Below are 19,388 nucleotides of genomic sequence, written 5' to 3' on the forward strand. Positions count from 1 at the left end.
AGTCCTTCCTGTTCCTGACATTACAAGAAGAGCAACTTGTAACAGAATTCCATAGAATTAAAAGACTTCCATCCATGCATGTGTCACATCTGGAAAATAATTCAATAAAAAATGAGCCATTCTCTCTCGACCAGACAAATTCATCTTTTTATTGTTGTCCTGTCATTTAATGTTAGTTAATAAATTAAATAGAATTAACTGACAGTAAAACGGTTAGATCCAGTCCTTGATTCTGATTGGTCAACAGCTGTGCTTTATTCATGATAAAACGATAAAACTTCACCCAACGGTTCTATTTATCACTGCGCAATATTATGCTAACATTTTGACTCTTTATCTTTAAAAAAATAAATCAATTGGAGATCCCCTCCCTTCGGAGACACAAAAGAGTGCTCGGTTAACCTTGCCATGATCCAGGTGACATTAACACACTCTTCTTTAACACAGAGAGACAGAGAGGGGTCATGGCTCTACAGTAGACCTTTTAAAGCAGATGGGGATCTAGTGCAATGCTCAAAGGCTCACTGGCATAATCGGAGGAAATGCCCTGAGACACATTTCAACACGGGTTTTCCAAGTACAGTGCTGTGCTCTTCTCATTTCACCACCCGTCACTACATTTCTGCCAAAAAAAACCCTTCAAGAATGAAAAATATCGCCTGCAAGAAGATAATGGAATGTTGGAATGGAAAATATTTTTACCGTAGCTGTTGTTGTCTTTTGACGTCAAAAGTTGTGTATCAAACTCTAGCCCACTGTATGGCGCAAACCATCATTTGACGCCAAATAAGATAGATGCGAACATTGGCAGGTTGCATCCACCCATCCTCTAAAATAATAAAACAAAATGAATGATAACATCACTGTGTCACATGTATGTTCTATAAAGGTTGTCCCTCCAGGTGTTTTTGTGCTGCATATTACTAAATTCAGAGTATAAAAATAATAATCATACACATAGTGTTGTTGGTATAAGATTTTTACTATATACTAGGCCTATACTGTTCTGGGCATCATTCCAGACGATGGAAGCAGAGATGGATCCCTACGATGGCTGGTCCTCACTGCAGAACACAAAATCCAGGAGGAGGAATTGCATCCAGATCCAACTACTCCCACCTTACATAACGAAAAACGTACCGATCTCCACCCACTGATCCCTAACCCCACCCCTAATCCTACCTATCTCCACCCATTAGATCTGGATCCAACTCCGCCCCCTGGATCTCGTGTAGCTACTGCAATGAGGTGCTACTGGTGGAATGGGCCTTTGTTTGAAATCTGGCTCATTACACTTTCTCGTAGGAAGGCAGAGATGTTATTTGTGTCGAATAATTGAATACACTTACCAGGGTTGAGGTCCTTCTGTTATCATAATAATGTTATGATATTAATTTTAAGACTAAGGATACACAATAACAACAAAATACATTAGGCTACTTCAGAACCACATGCAGCCTACGCTGCAGTTTTTCAATCCAAAACATTTCTTTGCGAGTTTAGTCAAGTGGTAAAATGGCGCCCTCTGTTTTATTTTAGGTGCAATGCCTTGCTCCAGAAGATTGTATTTAGGGCTATGCATCTCTGATGTCAAGAATCTCATGTTTTTTACCTCCAGGAATATTTCTTCGCAAATTGCACACAACTGCTCCATTGGTAGGTTTAATGTTTTTTGTTAAGTATTAAATATAGGGGAGACTTGTGCTAGAAGTAATAAACTGCGGTTAATATTTCTCAGGGTGGGTTTATTACTAATTGTCAGTTTCTGTTTGGAAACATATCACTGTAAAAAACAAATTTTCAAGATTTGTTATCACAACATTTTTTCTTTTATCAACTTAAATAATTTATTTAGTTGAGATAACTTATTATTTTGAGTTTCTGATGATTAAATTAATCCCATTCATTCTATTAACTCACTTTTTCCAGTTAAATCAACTAAAAATTTTAAGGCAACCAGGTTACTTACTTTTTTAAGTTAAACCAACAATATTTTTTTTCCAGTGTGGAAGCTTGTTTCCGGAAAAAAAAGTCAGAATAGTGAGATAAAAAGTCTCATTTCTGTCTTTTTTTCTTGGAATTGCTAATTTATTTATCACAATTCTCACGTCCAAAATCTCGCAATTGTGAGATAAGAAGTTGCAATTTGTATTTATGTATTTTTAATTCAGTGTCACAAACAAGCTTTCATAGGGTAATGGCTACAAAAAGATTATTGAACAATTCAGAATTCATAATTACATTCAGGAAAAAAAAATTTCCAAATACTTTAACCTTTTGTGATAAATATGCAACAAGATATTCTTTAACATACCTCTAAAATACTAAATCTTTTATGGATAATGTGGAAATTACAGTTGTGCTACTCATGATAAAGGTGATGTTAAGGGTATTTAAGCAGAAAATAATTCATGATATTTACAAAAGAGTGAATCATTGTCATTTTGCCATTTACAGAGATTAACACACGAGGCATTGAGAAGTTAAATCTGGAAGGGAAAAAAAACAGAACACTGTCTAACAGAACAGAATCCCTTTATTCAAGTATGAAAATGTAAAGCACATTTTTATTTGTAGCATACAATTCAATTATGTAATAGAAATCAACACAACTATAAAGGCAAATTATTTAATTTGAACAATCAGTCATCTGAAGAGGTCTATTTTATAAATCTGATTTTGAAGTGCATAGAATTTTGCATGACAGTAACATTTAAGTCCTACTAATCCTGATTGAATTGGTCCTTAATAACATAAAGGTGGGAGCACGAGAATATGGTATAAAAGAAAAACTTAAATCTGATACTGTTTTCTGTTTAAAGATACTGTAAAACATAATGAACAACATAAAAACCTTCTTAACACAAAGTAAAGGTTTTGGTTTGCGCAAAACTGTCTGAGACTTAGTTTCTAAAGTATGATGCATTTTGCTTAAAGCTGAAAGACTGCTATAAAGTTAATGCTTCATATTGATCAGAACAAAGTTTAACCAATACTAATGAGTAATAGTATACTGTTAGTAATAACAGGCTGTGACCTTTAGCAGAAGGCACAATAACATTTCAATGAGAGAAATACAAAACAAATCTGATAAAACTGCTTCATGAATGACAGCCGCCATTTGGGTGAATCTCACGAAAACGGGTCATATCTCACACAAAAATCAAAAGAAAAAATGAATTTACATTTGGTATTTTAAAAGAAAATAAAGCTAATTATTTGTGTGCGTGTTGCATTGTGTTAGTTATTATAAACATAATGTATAAAATAATTTCTGACTTTTTTGTGATCAAATGTAATAATTACAGATATTTAATTTATTTCTTTAATTTGTGACAAAAAACTATAATTGTATTACTGTTTCACTGTAATATAACAATATTACTTTGTGATATTAAAGAAAGATATCGAGAATAATGGGTATAACAAAACAAAAGTATGCTAAACGCAATATATTTTTCTATTTTTTTCTTTTGATTTCAGAGTTAAATGTGACCTGCATGTTTTTGTGAGAGTCATATGCTGTGTTATTAATTTGTTTTCCACTTCAGCAAATTTGTATGGACGATTCTGCTGATTCTTCACAATAAAATCAGTGCAAGGCTTTTCAGTCTGAGGCATAAACAACACAATGGTAACAACAAAATTTTGAGCTATTATGCTTTTAGTTTGGTTTAAGTGGTTCACACGCCCTTTCATTTTGACATCATTTGATATATACACGTGACAGAAGTTTTAACATCCAAAATGGATGAACTCAAAAATCTGTAAACAGCATAAAAATAAAAAAACTGGGGAAAACTGAACCCAATGAGCAGAAAGCAAAAATATTACTTTTTATGCACATCTTATTGAAAAGAAAGACAATAATGGAAGTTATAAAGGATGAAAGCTAGGACAAACTGAAATCGACTTGCATCTCTATTAATAAGACCTTATTATTAGAAAGGCCCACAAATAACCTCTCTACATCCTGCACTCTGGAAGATCAGGCAGAATCCACTTTAAATTCTCATAATAAAAAGATTACCTACATTGCAAAGTGCCTCTTAGTGCTGATTACTAGAAAAAAAAGTTGTATGGGATTGTCCCAGCTGTACCGATTTAACTGTACTATGCCATTTGTCTCCACCCAGATGTGACCATAAACTAAAAAGGTTATTAAGCATAGTTTAGATGGAAGAAACAGAATTAGAAGAGGGAGGCTAGCAGCCTTGTGATTCTAACCTGAAAAACAGGGAAAAGGAAGGTTGTACCGCAGATATGGAAACGTGTTCACCTTCACATTCACACTTTAGCAGTCTAGTGGGTATCTGAAACTCAGCTGAGACTCAGTAAAGTGCACCCCAGGTTTGTACCGCAGAAATACTGTATTCACTCAGGTAAATAAAGAACAAAGCTAAACATAAAGATTGAAATGAAACATTGTGAAAACGGTGTCCTGCAGCAGATGACTGTGGCTTGTTTTCGACACAGTGGGTTTGTGAAAAGACTGGTCAAGCACACACGTCGCCATCCTTTTGAAACTTCTCAAGTGCTAGAAACAAATCAATCGGCTGTTATCCCTTTCTCGCGTAGTTCCTCTGTCACCCGCACAAGGTATGTAGGATCTGGGTAACCAAAGCTGGGAAAATAAATAAATATTAAGTTATATTAAATTAAAGCTGAAGTTAGAAAGCTCAATGTTTCTCTATTTTTCCATATTAAAAGGTATTAAATTCATTTATAATCCAATGTACAAGTTTACACTATGGTTCAAACGTTTGGGGTCAGTACAATTTATTTTTATTTATTTTTTTAAATAAAAGTAGTTCGTATTCAGCAACAATTGACAGCACAGACATTTATATTGTTACAAAATACCAGCCAGTGTTCAAAACTATCTGTTTGCCTTAGCTCGATTCAAAGCGGGAAGCTTGTAATAATGTTTTTAACTCCAGTGATAATGGTGGATTTCCGCGGGAGATTCGAGCATGTCTTTGCATCATTACGTCACATCTGTACACATAAAGAAGGAGTCTCGGCTAGTCTGCTATATTGCGTGTGAGGATTTTGTAGGATGTTGTTTTCTCACAGCACTTGATAAAATTAAACTCATCAATTTGATTGCCGGATCCAGAAAGGTTCAAACGACAATCACCAGTGATAACTAGAGATTCACTCGCTGTAAAAAGACTTCATTTGGACTTCAGAGTGGCTACAGCAAAAGAAGAGACAAGGATACATATCAGAAGGCCATTACATGTAGTCACGCAATATTGACGTTGTTAACATTAACAATTTGCGAACAATTAAGTATAATTTGCATGGTTTTGCGTGATTTGATAACTTATAAGCGATTGTTAGATTTAATCAGTGCGATTTACTGCAATGTCAGAACCAGTTACTTGCTAGTTCAGAGGACATTTTCCGGTGAAAATTAAGGTGTCATATGCTGACGCTTTTGCCAATGCGTAGACATCCAACGCACATGGCAGCCTTTAGCGTCAATATAACGCAAAGCATATGGCTATGTTTAGGTCTGGGGTAGGGTTAGGGTTAAACCACTAAGAGGCGCCTTCTGACCCATATATATCTGCATCTCATATTGACGCTAAAGGGTGCCATGTGCGTTGAATGTCTAAGCATTGGGAAAAGCGTCAGTATATGACGCCTTGGGATGAGAATGTGTTGGAATGACAGTATCCACACCGGCGTGGCGACTGACTTTAAAAAAAATCTTACCAACCACAATTTCTTTAACAGTAGTGTATCTCTGCACAGCCTTCATTATTATTATTTTAATGGATTTGTAAATTATGTAAAAAAATTGTTAATTGAATGTGGTATTATATGCATCATTAGAGGCCAGGTTTAAAATGCAACACGTTGCAAAATGTTATATTGTGTAATGTGTATACAATATTTACAATATGTAGTAACATCTCTGTCCTTGGCCAGAAAAAAAACAACAACTTGTAAATGTTTTTCATGTTAGAACGATCACGATATAAAGGTTCTATAGGATGAAAAATGTAGCTGGGATCTCCTCAAGCCTCTGTTTGGCTTATTAGAATTAATCAGACAAACATATGGCATATGAAACGTGTCACGAAAACATTTCCTCAATTTTTTTTCTATGAAAGCTGATCATGGTTTCAGGCATTTTTTACCCAAGTCGCTCTGATCATAAAGGTTTAGTAAATCAGAATGTACTAGAACCTCAAAAATCTACTGCAAAAAAGCGAATTTAGTGCGTCATTTAACGTATGGATTTTTGAATATATATTTTTGGGTTGGCTTGTATCCAAACCAACAGCTTTAATTAAAAAAATATGTTCAAGTCAAAAGGCAAATCCAGTGAAGAGATGCCTGTGGTATAACTGATTTTCCCAGATATAATTTAGCAAGCAACATTAAATTGCATACCATCGTGGTCCGCCCCATATGGAGGTCTTGTGGTGGATATCATTCCAGGTAATAACATTATGCATGCCAGTGGTCATGGAGGTGCCTATGGTAAAGATCAGGCGCTGTTCAAATGCCCGTCGCAGCATGCAGAGGACACGGTTTCCCTCAGGGCTGTCTGGCAGGTATGCCACCCGGTCTGTGCCTGGGTACCTCACCCCAGGGTTTGGGTGCTCTTGCTGAAAGAATTATAAAATATAATAGTGTGTGATTACAGTTTGTGTGTGCTGTATAATGAAATCTGGTCTGTGGTTATCTGAATGCAAAACACTTGTCAGTTGTAAACCGCCTGTAAGCAGTACTTACCGCTTGCAAACCGGGAGGGAAACTGTAAATAATGCATATGCAGCCATAACCTTCATGGCCAGGCAACTCCAGGTCTTGGTCCCTTTCAACCATCATGCTCCCATTGGCCGGTTGGTTCCCGATAAGTTGACCATACACCAGCCTGCACACAGGACATGCCTTCTTTACTTGAAACGCCTGTTCTAAGCAGGACCGACAGAACGCGTGGCCACATTTGTCCAGAGTTGTCTTTTCCACAATTTCGCCCATGCAGATAGAGCAAATGGTGCTCTCTTCTTCATGACCGACGGCTAATTCAGCCCCGGTCCTTGCCACCGCCTCATGTTGCATGGGTAAAACCACACAGGTCTCCATGTCTGCGTTTTTCCTGTACTTCTGCTGCTGCCTTTGCGAGCGCCGTGGTTGAGGGGGAGGCGGAGACAACAAGCTCCCTTCCCCGTCAGGCTCCACTGCCGCCACACACGGTAACAGAGAACGTTTCCTCTTAGGAGCCGCCTCCTGTTTGGTCATCTCCTTCCGGGCACAGCGGCATAAGTCAATGAAAGCTTTCCGTGTAACAGGAGAAACCGGCCCATCCATCATCCCAGTTCTGGCCCTGCTGCTGCCCTCCACCGGGGAGAGACGCACGGCACAGCAGCCGCCACGCTCCCCGCGTCGGATGATGTCTGCGCTTAGTCCCTGCTTGTCCTCGAAGTCGACCAACCAGGGCCGTCCAGCGGCTGCAAGGTAATCCCACACCGCCTGTGACACCAGCACCTCGTCACTGCCCTGCCCCGCACGCACGCTCATCTCATCAGATGAAACTGGGAGGAAAAGAGATCAGTTTGCAAGAGTAGTTCAAATTGCCAACAAATTAACAAATTTTGCAATTATTTAGTGCATTATTTTCCCAATATAATTGGTAAATAACATAAATCAACAATATATAGTTAAAAAGTAAAAAAAAAAAGTTAATTGCATGAATAAATTTGATATGTTATACATGCATAAATACATGTTTCTTTTTCTTTTTTGAAAGAAAAGTGTACATTTTAGGTGTCTGGTCATTCTTCCTTTTTTTTTTTACAATTTTAAAATCATTTTTAGCTTAAAAAATGCAATTTAAATGCTAATTAAACCAGTTTTAGATGAAATACTGCTGTAACTGATTGCTTGACTACAATTCTTGAAGTTAAATAGTAGCTTGTGCTTGTTACCAGTTCGCTCTTTCCTTGTCATTAGAAACATATGATGGATAATACACGTGTAATGAGTCAACCCTGCATAAATTCACAATACTTCACACCTGACAAGAGCTGCAGGCTAGCATGCAGATTCTTCTCAGTCAGATCTTGCAAGCTCCCTGTACTTAATCTTTTATAAAAAATGAAAATATTGTAGGGTTTAATCATTATAACATAATTTACCCTTTCACAATCCAATTTATTTGTGACTGTGCAGCAGAAGGGTGGAATATTCTAGACAATGAAGTTTCTTGCATGAATGGGCTGTGCTGAGTATTATCAGCTCATTCAATACCAACAGGCAGCTGTGCAGAACCACATCAGCTGCTCTGAAATGTGTTCACTGTATAAACAAAGGATCATTCTGTGTTGCACTACCTGCTCATGAATGTCACTTGATGCTTGCAGAGTGATTACATTATTGAAACTAAATTACCTTGTGATCCCATAAATTCTCGTTACTTGCAGTAACAGGCCTATTTCCCTGTTTTAGAGAAAATAAATATACAAGTTAGTAGATCAAGACATTGTTTATATTTAGCGGATTGTCCAGCAAACTGACACACGAAGAAAATGATGATGGCAGCACGTTGCCTTTAAACCTAAGTATTGCTAAATTAAAAACAATAATAAATAAATAAATAACACAGTGACAAAGCCTATTGTGCTCATGTAATAAATGAATTCACCTCCTGTAGTGACTTTGCCGGAAGAGATGAATATAAAGGGAACCTACCGCAACTAGAGAATGCCTGCTTCCACTCGACGAGGAAGTCAACAGACGACCGCTGCATTGAACGTGCCGTAAAAAAAACTATGATGATTCTTGCGAATTTATGCTTGGGATATCCTATTCAAGTTCAGATGACACTTCGCTTGATCAACAGACCAGCTCAGTCTCTTTGTGGTTTCCCAATTCCCCGTCCTTGGTCAAAAGAAGACAACATGCATACAAAGAACACCGTTGACTGTCACGACGAAAGTGTTTTGTCTTTAGCTCCTTCGCGACTCTAACTCGGCGTCTCTATGTCATATTTCGTTATCACATAGTTCGCTTTCAGTAATTACAGTGAAAATGCCCTGAATACACGGTAATATAGGCAGGAAGTTCGTCACTCTTGTGGTCGTTGGTTGAGCCGGATTAGCAACTACAGGATGTGACCACTGTGTGGAGCTCTTTAAAGAGACCACATCATCAATCGTCTTGTATTGTTTGACCTTTGTGCTTTTTCCGATTAACTCCTTCACGGGATATGTATTTTGAATTATGAATCATTTGCAATTATGACTTTATTAAAATCACTGCCATTGCTTTATTTGTTTGTTTGCCGACACGTTTTGTGTATAGAAGCTTTAGCAATATTGTATGTAACGCAAAACATCATGCCAATAACGTACTTTAATTATAATATAAAATTATACAAAAGGAAACACTAAAACGTAAAATATCTAACACAGATAGATAGATAGATAGATAGATAGATAGATAGATAGATAGATAGATAGATAGATAGATAGATAGATAGATAGATAGATAGATCATTGTTTGTATTTTTAATATTATAAAGTCTAATTCTGACTATAGATAAAGGAAAAAGTAAAGATTATAATCATTGTTTGTATTTTTAATATTATAAAGTCTAATTCTGACTATAGATGAAGGAAAAAGTAAAGATTATAATCATTGTTTGTATTTTTAATATTATAAAGTCTAATTCTGACTCTAGATAAAGGAAAAAATAAATATTATACAAGAACAAATATTTGTCAATATATCACATTATTTATTCGTATGATTTGTATGCATAAATATTATGTCTATATTATGTAGTATGTTCCAGGATCATCGTGACATCTTGTACAGTCGAGGCGGAGCGAGGTCTGCGTTACTATGGAGACGCATTTGCTCAAGGTGCGCGCATAGTGCGGAGCGCGCAGCAGAAGTCGCTAGAAACGTTGAGGTGACGTCACTACGCGCCATTGAGTAGACTGACACGCGCGATTCGATTCGTGTGCAGGGTGACGGAGCGGCGCATAAACAGCTAGCTTCCGTCTTTATGCATTCGCTTTGAACTGACAGCATAAATTCAAAACACTAACACAGGCGAGAGGAGGAAAGGGTCAACGCAGATTTTTGTGTAAACTGAAAGAAGATATCGACATGTGAGTCTGATTGGCAGTGATAAGGATGCACGAACTTATTAGCTAGTTAGCAAATGTGTTCATAACCTCTATCAGTTAACGCTAAACATCAGATTTTCTCACATGCGGCAGTTATTAAATATAGACATTTAAGAGAATACAAATTATTCTCGGAAAGACGTTTTGAATAGCTTAGAAAAACCTTAATCGGTGGTGGAAACAGCGCACATTGCTTACACAGAAGAGCTTAGCTAGCTGGTTTGCAGCTAGATTGTCAGGGCCTGAAGTTATTGTAACTAACATGAGAATTGCTACTGCTCAGTTTGCTATTGCTTAATTCTTCTTAATTTAATACTTAATCTGCATGACTAGAACGTTCTAGCAATGTCCACGCCCCAGATTAAGCCTTACGCAGTTCAAGGTTTGCAGGGGCACCAGATAGATAAAAAGGTTTGCTGATATTACATGTTTAAGACGGTCTAAAATCAGCTAGTCTTCCAAGCTGGTGTTCAGTTGGCCAGCCAGTTGCCCTGTTGAAAGGTCTTAGCTTGGTCTCTCAGGCTGGTTTGTTGCATGGGTTTGGGTCACTTCATCTGAGCATGTGGGTTATAAGCCAGCTTCCAAGCAAAACCAGCTGAGCACCACTACAGAGACCATCTTAAGACCAGAGACCAACAGGCAATAATCCTGACCAGAATATCTATGTGTATTCAACTCCAGATTGTTCATTGTTATATACCTCCATTTAACTCTCAATATGTCAAATTAAACTTATTTGAATGGCATATATATATAATCTTTAGCTGTAGTTCATGCAGTCAGTTAAAATACAGTAGAAAATATTAGAAACAAAATTAATATTTTTCAGGGGCTTGGTTCTTTCGTTGTTTTTACTGTAGTGAAGCCCAAGGTAGATTGTTTAGAGGCCATGCAATGAACCTGCCAGTCAATAAAAACTGGTCTCTCTCAATGGTAACATCATTGTTGCTTTACCCCCGCCAGTGCCTCCTTCTCGCACATCTTAATTTAGAGCTGTGCTTTTCGTGTGGAGTTCTGGAGTTTGACTTTTAACTAATGCACTTAGCTGGTTACTTAGTTCACCATGTTCCCCATTAAAACTAAACAACATCGCTTCATTTCAATGCCATATTGAAGTGTTGTATAACTTTAAATTCTGCATGCTCTTTCAAATATATCAGTTTTAATTCCATTTGTTTTACAGGCAGCCAGCAACTGCCAAGTGGTATGACAGACGAGAGGCAGTCTTCATTGAATTCTGTATAGAAGACAGCAAAGATGTCCGAGTTCAATTCAACAAAACAAAGCTTGATTTCAGGTACATCCATTTTCAAATTGTTATATAATGATACTCCGTTAAAATGTTTTAGTATTTGCACTGCAAATTGGAGTGCTTGCCTCTTTAGTGTTTTAAAGTACAATATAGTGCTATAGTAGTTAATTCTAAATTGTAATATGCTATATTTTTTGTTTTAGTTGTGTTGGAGGAACAGATAACATGAAACACCATAATGAAGTAGAACTATTTGAGTCCATTGACCCAAATGTAAGTACTCCACCTTAGGGGTTGTCACGGTACCAACATTTCAGTAGTACCAATGCCAGTCAAATGTTGCTGTTCTCGATACCAATTTGTGTACCAGAGCAAGAACTGTTGAATTAAATACTTTAAAAAAATGTTGTTCTATTTTGTCTTGTCCATTGTTTATCACTGTCAATCATAACAGTTTCCGATTCAATTAAAGTGCAAGCTCACTGAATAATGCACTCTTGTGAATAATAAAAAAAATCTGTCTTAATTGTTCAATGAATCTCTTATTTACTTCATGTTTACTTCATGGCTCACATTAAACAAACAAAAAAAAATGGGGTTTTTCAGTGGTGTTAAGCCGATTCTCATTAGCAACTCTGATTGGCTATAATGGTCAACGCTTAAAAAAAAAGAACACAATAGACAGCGTCAACACAGAAAGCAGCGTCTATCAGCAGATGCCCAAAAATACCTGGTACTTCAGAAATGCTGGTACCGTCAAGTTTTTGTTTTGTTCCGACCGGTACCAGTAGTAACGGTACGTTTGACAACGCCACTCCACCTGATAGTTTCCTGTCTGATTCAGGTTGTAAGAGCTCAATCTGCATGGCTCATGGTGTTCTCATTGGATTAAGAGATACTTAGAACTCTTATTCTTTTGCAGGACTCTAAACATAAACGCACAGACAGGTCTGTTTTTTGCTGTCTAAGAAAAGCAGAATCTGGCAAGTCTTGGCCAAGGTTAACAAAAGAGAAGGCGAAGGTCAGTGTTGGGTCCGCTTAAACTATTATAATGTAACTCCAATAAGATCCCTTTTGGTAATTGATGTTTCTCTTGGTTCTTTGTGCAGCTCAATTGGCTCAGCGTTGACTTCAATAACTGGAAAGACTGGGAGGATGACTCGGATGAAGAATTGTCCAGTTTCGATCGCTTTTCAGAGGTTCATGTCTATATATATATACTACTATTAATAATAATAATATGAATACATTTCTGGGAAAATAATAATTTGTCAAAATAAATCATAATCATTTGCATTTGATTTGTTTGATTTTAAAGATGATGAACAACATGGGAGGGGAAGATGACCTACCAGATGTGGATGGTGCAGATGATGTGAGATAATTATTGAAGAAATAATATTATTTTTAAATTACTGTTTTATTGTAAGTTAGTTAGTTAATAACCTAAAAATAAAGTTTGTATAATTGCGCCATTGCTGAAATGTTCTCCGTGTTTGACCTGATTTTATTTCAAATTCCAGGAGGAGTCTGTGGATAGTGATGACGAAAGTAAGTTCTCAAATTATCTGTCTGTCCTCTGTAGCCTTTTTTTTTTCATTATTCACTAAATTATAAAGGGTTAGCTGCTATTAAACTTTATGCTGCATTTATTGGTTAAACATTTTAAATGAAATGTATTCACTTTTTTAATTTATTTACAAAAATATTTCAGAAATGCCAGACCTTGAGTGAAGAAACAGGACACCGTCATGCAGAAGAAAGCAAGAACTTTCATCGAACACTTAAAAGAAGAGAGAGACTAAGTTTGAGTTGGTAGCCATTTAAAAACTGCATAGTTTTCAGAACTGTTTTTCAAGGTCTTTCTGCAGAAAGTCACAAGGAATGATTTTTACTGTTGTGTTGATGGCAACGTTAGCCCCTCGACAATGCATACACACTTTACTTTACTGTTCTGCATGGACAATTACGAGCTCTCAATGATGTATTGTGGACACCAGTTATGGTCAGTTTACTCAATGGCTTCTAAGTCTTGGGCTTTTCCTCAGTGTCAGTGGGGTTATTGCATCATGTATTGTTGACATTGTAATTTGTTGTAATGGAAAAAGGACATGAATGACTATTTCAACATATTCTGTCTTCTCCCTCTCATTCAAACTGTACATTTTATTTAATTCATTGGTTTGTTCCTTTGTGTTTAAGCTGTGATTTCCTTGAAAGAAGCATTTTCTTAAGGTACATGCTTCCTCAATGTCAGCCAAGACATTTGGTTTTCACTAGTGCTATATTTCACATCAGAATGGCATATTCAAAACCCTTGCACTGATTTATTGCAAACCCCCATTTTAAGTGTTTTAGCAGCAGTTTTTATGCGTCAATCCAACATGTTCAAAGTGCATAATCATGTCTGTACACACTGCTTGACAAAATAATTTCAGGTTGGCAGTTAGTATTTGTTGTTTTGTATCACACATAGACGTGTAGCGGGGAATCGTGCACTGGTTTCTTCCATATATGTAAAGACAAGTAATAAAAAATATGCTCACCGCTGTACAGAACAAAAGGGTAACTTCTCAACAGATTTAAAAAACATTATCTATAGATGACCTATTTGTGTTTGCACTCTTAATATCAATGCAGGTGTAAGTAAAAGATAAGTAAGAAAACTATGTTGTGACCTGTCATTTCAGGTCTATAAATTTCAGTTTGTTAAAAGCAGTGAGGTTTTTGTCTACATATTTCTAATAAACTGTCTCTAAACAACACTTTTTTTGGTCCTATGTTTGTACATAATTTTGGATAATTTGCAGCAGTGCGCGATATATTATCCAATATTTGCGTTTATTAGATTTTAGCAGTAGCTAATATTGTCTGGTTTTGGCAGCATATATCGTGTTGTCGCATTCACAATTAACCCTCAATTCTAATATTAAGATTTATCGTGAACACTGTTAAAACGGATATTGTGTAATATGGATTTATCAAATCGGTGACAGGACAGGACATTTTGTTTGTGCATTCCTAAAAAAAAAAACATCCGGAACATTTTGTCCTTACTTATGAAAAGAGAGCAATTGTGCTGCTGCCACAAGATGTCGCTATAATTCCATTTCTGCTGAACAGGTCTGCAAGAATGAAACTGCACTTTGTGTTTTTGAGAAGTGATACTACATTAGACAGGACTGCATCTGTTTTTAAAGCTAAAAGTGTGGGTGAAAACAAAACTCTGTGTATTATAGAGTTGTTTAACGTTTGTTTTCCTTTTCTTTATTGTAAAATGACTGCATTTATATAGTGCTTTCACAGACCTAATGGCCACCAAAGCGCTTTACATTTCCCTCACATTCACCCATTCACTCACTCATTCATACACCGACGTTTTTTAAATCAGTTCATCCCAGAATTAAAGAAATTACTTCAAATTCACCAAATTCTTGTTCAACCACATTAGGTGGAAGGATCCAGTGATTCCAGGCAACAATTTCCTGATCATACTATAGTTTGAGGTCTCATTTCTAGTTGGACCATTAATGTAAGAAGGTAAGGGTGTCATTGAGCACTTATCTTCAGCCCTCAGTTTCTGGAGTCAAAATAAAGGGCTTCCTTTTAAACCTTCCATTTTTAAAGGATGCTTAGAGGTTTTAAAATAACTAAAGATGACTTTAAAGCCACACTGCCAAGTGGCGCTCGACCTGTAACTTTCGCGTCTAGCGTCCCTAGAGGCCACAAGCGATGCAGCAAAATTAAAGTCAACAAAAAGTCAGCCTCCCGTGTCTTTAGATTGTGTGTGCTTGCAATGTTTGAGGCGGGCCGGGCAGCCTTACCGCGCTCGATTATAGCAGTCTGCTGAGAGAGAGCGAGTGGGGTGAGCCCCGTGGCCTAGGCATAACAAAAAAAATTGTTTGTTTCCGGTTTCCGACCGACCCTGTCAATTTATGTGCGACCCAAATTTATTTTATTAGCTTGGGGAAATAATAATAATAATTAAATAAATAAATACACAAATAAAAAACTTTGAGGCGAACTATAAATTCACGTTTTTGTACAGCACCGTCTTTTTATAGCACGCGATGCAAGATGCATCTTGTCCTCCAGCAATGCTATTAACAAACGAGGCAGATATCGTTCGTCAAACTGAACTATAATACATATTATACAAGTCTTTTTTTGTCATTTAGGATACTTTTATTCATATTCGCACACATACAAATACATGCATTCATAGGCATGCACACACCACATAGCCTACTAATACCTCCATCCGCCTAGTTTTATTAAAAATCATACCAAAAATTCCAATCATGATCCCAATCCCATCTTCTGCTGTCTACCACTTCTTTCGCCATGTATTTGTTCGTTTCTTTTATTATTTTATGCAATCCAAAACACTCTAACCTGGCGCGGTTCGTATCTCCAGAGCCCGTCTAACTTGTCCGCTTGTCCGGGACAAATGGATTTTTGAATTACAAGTTAAAGAGAATTTTACTCGCCCTAACGGATAAGTAGACTGATTAGAACATCAATAACAAACAAAAAATAACTAGGGAATCACTAAACCGAGAGAATGATTCTGATTTTATTACATTTATTGCAAGTATGCTATCGATTGTGGATAATAAATGTACTGTTTTACTGATGGAAAGGTTGCGCTGTTGACGCTCGTGCAGAGAAATCTACACACATGAGCGGAGCGCACATACACAGTTAACAACATACTGCCTATAAAAAAAATCTAAATGTGGAGTGTAAGCAGCCTCAATTATTTTTCCTGAATAGCATCACGATTGAAAAAGTGACATTGATTTCCTACAACAGTTCAATAAACAGTTAAGATTAAGTCACTTACTGTTTATAAGCAATATTGGGTGTTTTTGTTCCATTTCAGCAGCGAAAATAGTTCCAAAGAAAAGTCACAGCAGAACCACGACGCATCTCACAGGAACTCATCCTGTTTTCATTACTGAATGATTCAGCATTTTGAACGAATCGGTTGAGTCAAAGATTCAATGACCCATTCATAAACATCTCTCATTCTTGAATGAATCAACCGTTTGAACGAATCGTTTGAATTAATGAATCAATAACTCACTCATTTATACGGTCGCCTGCCGCCACCTATTGGCAGTTTAGTGTTATGTCTATAAGTAGCCTAGTATAATTCTTTCCAATATTTCTTATTTGCACATTTAAATCAATTTCATAACATTATTTTATGAAATTGTATTTTTTCAGTGTAAATGATTTAATTTGATCAGCCCTACCTAGGGTAACAGTATGCTTCATCTTTCATTTTAAATTCCTAAATTTGATCAATAAATTCAATTATTTAGAATAACAAGACACTATAGGGCATTTAATAATATTGGGGGAGGGGATGCCCTTAAAGGTGCAGATATTACAATTTGCCTTTTTAAATATCAAAGCTGAACACTGATGAGAATATTGCTTCAGAATAAAAAATAAATAAATTTTAAAAATCCGGACAAGCAACTTTTTTACTCGGACAAGTGATTGACAGATTTACTTACTTGTCCGGAGGACAAGCACGTGAAAAGGCTTAAGGGGATAGTTCACTTTGAAATTAATTTTTGATATGTTTTAGCTTACCTCAAGGGCATCCAAGATGTAGGTGTCTTTGATTCCACAGTAGTTTCAATTTTGATATTTTTAGGTTTGACTATCCCTTTAATGTCGAGCCCGGAATAATTTCGTACCCATCCCTTGCTGCCACTGAAAAAAAATAAATAAATAAAAATTCCCTACCAACCCATGACCTCAACTGACAACCAAGCGGAACCAAACTTTTTTTTTTTAGGCCCTATCATGTCTGTGAGTGAATGTGGGCGCGGGACAGCGGGCACATTCACTCCACCAGAGCCCGTCTAACGGAGAGCCTTGGCACTTCCTATTACCCCCATTGTGCATCACCTTGGTTGCAGTTCCATTAGAATTCCACTGGAGGTGATCACGGGCGAGTGCAGAATGAATGGGAGTCTATGGGGCTAAACGGCTAACTGTGTCTCTTTCACCTGCTTGTTGTTAAATCAAAATAGATTTTATTGTTGATTCCGCAAGTTCAATGTAGATTATAGGCCAAAAGTCGAATGAACGAGTACTTATGTCCTTTTGATTTCTTACAGGTTAGGCTGTTGTTGGCCAGAACACGCTAGCATTCTGCTATTGTGTGACGTCATCACATTTTTGAATGGATTTTTAGAACAGATAAGTCAACTTAAACATGCATTTTTCAGCTGAGTGTATTTTCTTAGCCCTCCCTTTTGAATGCAACTTTCAAATTACTTGACAAAAAATTACATCCTGAGAAAAGTGGATTTCTGGGGGTGAACCCCATTGACCCCCATTCATTCTGCACTCGACCGCGAGCGCCCCCGTATGGACAGAGACGCGTTACTGCAGCCAGTCGGCCTGAGCTGACTGTAACGTTATGTGTGTTGGTTTATTTTTATAGAAACCGTGGGACATGTGGAGTGTAGAGTTTGTGGGTACTACTGAGTCGTGGGCACGTTCACTACATTTAATGTAACGTTATATTTGACATGAGTCGATTTTATTAGTGCGAGCCCTGCACTGAGGCGGTCTGTGTTTGTGTGTAGAAATGAACACTGCTGTGGGCATTTTATTACACTCATAACTGTGGCCGGAATACCAGAAAATACTACACTGCTTATATGAATTTATCTGGGTTACCTTGGAAACGGCATTTGTGTGCAGGCAAGCGTCCGCATCGGTCGAGCACCCTTCCTCTCACGCCAGCGAGCGAAGCGAAAGTTAATCCTCATCCTGGCTTTTAATTTGTCACTCTCCCCTTTTCTTTTTTTAGTTTCCTCTGATAAAACCGTTGCCTTCTTCCTTGTAGCTGTTGTTCGGCCATGACGAAAACATACAGACGGCAACGGCAATCAAACGCGGGTTGAGCTCAAATGTTAGAATCTGAGTAAGTTTGGGGTGGTGAGGGAAGTGACGTAGGCCGGAAAGCGGTCTTGTAGTTAGTAGTTCTTTTTGTGCTCGGGTTCCTACCATAGACAGGGTTCCTACCGAAACCCGAAGTTACAAAGTGCTAGTAAAAGCGATACAGACACCTTCAGGGTACGGCACGGCAGATGTGTCATTCAAACGATTTTAAGTCGATGTACCATCTCAATGGGTTTTGGTAATACATTATAAAGGTTGAAGAGTTCCACAGTGTGGCTTTAATGGGCTATATGCACGCATAAGTTCCGCATTTGACGTAAGGATGCTCGTCCATTTCCGGTTGTGTAGATTAAAGCGGAGGAAAACCGGAGAAAACGGGATTATGGCAGAGTCTTCAATATTTACTGTCCTCCCGTCTTTGAAACGAAACGTACATACGTTTAGATGTAATTTTATATATAGTTATGTTTATTTAATATAATTTTTAAAAGAAGCATAAACACAACGAGGGGTGTCTGTTTTATCTGTTTTTGTGACTAACGTTTCATTAGTATAACCATGGAGTATAAAATTCAATATAAATTCTCGGTATTGCATTGGACTCTATGATCGGCGGAAGTTATCGAGCATCCCTAATGCTTCACCGGAAATACCGCCGTGCATAGAGCCCATAGTAAAATTATGTTAGTTTTAAATCAAGATTTACCTGATAAGCAAAATTACACATAGGAAATTAAGTTAACGTTTGCTTAAATTGGTCAGAAATATAAACTTACAAAGATATTTGTTACTTAAAGATATTTTTGATATTCTTGATTTAAAAAAATGTTTAAATATTTGTATGGTAAAACAACACAAGCACTTAGTAGGAAAATCTTTTTTTTTTTTTTTTGCAAATGAGCATATGCTTTTTTAACTGTCTGTCAGAGATGTTTATTGTGCATTCAAAATGAAACCAGGTTCTTCTTAAATACCTTAACACAGCAGATGGAGATGTAATGGTATCTGGAGGGACTGTATGTTCAGATCAACAGTTGATGGGTTGA

The 19,388-nt window shown here is 37.1% G+C and overlaps 2 protein-coding genes across 5 annotated transcripts; one reads left to right on the forward strand and one right to left on the reverse strand.

Annotated features, from left to right (window-relative positions):
• Nucleotides 1-4,398: 4,398 nt before the first annotated feature.
• On the reverse strand, nt 4,399-16,396 carry dtx3 (deltex E3 ubiquitin ligase 3). 4 transcript variants are annotated; one of them, XM_089124161.1, is made up of 5 exons: nt 16,256-16,366; nt 8,413-8,460; nt 6,754-7,556; nt 6,409-6,626; nt 4,399-4,624 (listed from the first exon to the last, which is right to left on the reverse strand). In XM_089124161.1, exons 2-5 carry the CDS (start codon nt 8,423-8,425, stop codon nt 4,549-4,551), a joined length of 1,110 nt encoding a protein of 369 aa, XP_088980287.1. In that variant the 5' UTR covers nt 8,426-8,460; nt 16,256-16,366; the 3' UTR covers nt 4,399-4,548. The 4 variants fall into 4 exon arrangements, with proteins under 4 accessions (XP_088980287.1, XP_039508570.1, XP_088980286.1 ...); XM_039652636.2 differs by lacking the exon at nt 16,256-16,366 and adding an exon at nt 8,713-9,115; XM_089124160.1 differs by lacking the exon at nt 8,413-8,460 and having other exon boundaries at nt 16,256-16,396.
• On the forward strand, nt 9,974-13,502 carry ptges3a (prostaglandin E synthase 3a (cytosolic)). Its single transcript, XM_039652936.2, has 8 exons — nt 9,974-10,139; nt 11,341-11,454; nt 11,613-11,682; nt 12,332-12,430; nt 12,519-12,608; nt 12,728-12,784; nt 12,933-12,960; nt 13,124-13,502. Coding segments are annotated over exons 1-8 (480 nt in total). The 5' UTR covers nt 9,974-10,137; the 3' UTR covers nt 13,144-13,502.
• Nucleotides 16,397-19,388: the final 2,992 nt, after the last annotated feature.

Source organism: Pimephales promelas, chromosome 20, assembly GCF_988280905.1.
Source record: "Pimephales promelas chromosome 20, fPimPro1.hap1.1, whole genome shotgun sequence".
NCBI classification, from domain to species: Eukaryota; Metazoa; Chordata; class Actinopteri; order Cypriniformes; family Leuciscidae; genus Pimephales; species Pimephales promelas.

Excerpts from the sequence above, each read along its gene's own strand:
- dtx3 (XM_089124159.1), bottom strand. The coding sequence starts at position 8,770 with ATGCAGCGGTCGTCTGTTGACTTCCTCGTCGAGTGGAAGCAGGCATTC. Across the intron at positions 7,557-8,712 it reads GCAGGCATTCTCTAGTTGCG|TTTCATCTGATGAGATGAGC; the intron begins GTAGGTTCCCTT and ends TTTTCCTCCCAG. Across the intron at positions 6,627-6,753 it reads TCCCTCCCGGTTTGCAAGCG|CAAGAGCACCCAAACCCTGG; the intron begins GTAAGTACTGCT and ends TAATTCTTTCAG.
- ptges3a (XM_039652936.2), top strand. Across the intron at positions 12,431-12,518 it reads TAACAAAAGAGAAGGCGAAG|CTCAATTGGCTCAGCGTTGA; the intron begins GTCAGTGTTGGG and ends TTCTTTGTGCAG. Across the intron at positions 12,961-13,123 it reads TGTGGATAGTGATGACGAAA|AAATGCCAGACCTTGAGTGA; the intron begins GTAAGTTCTCAA and ends AAAATATTTCAG.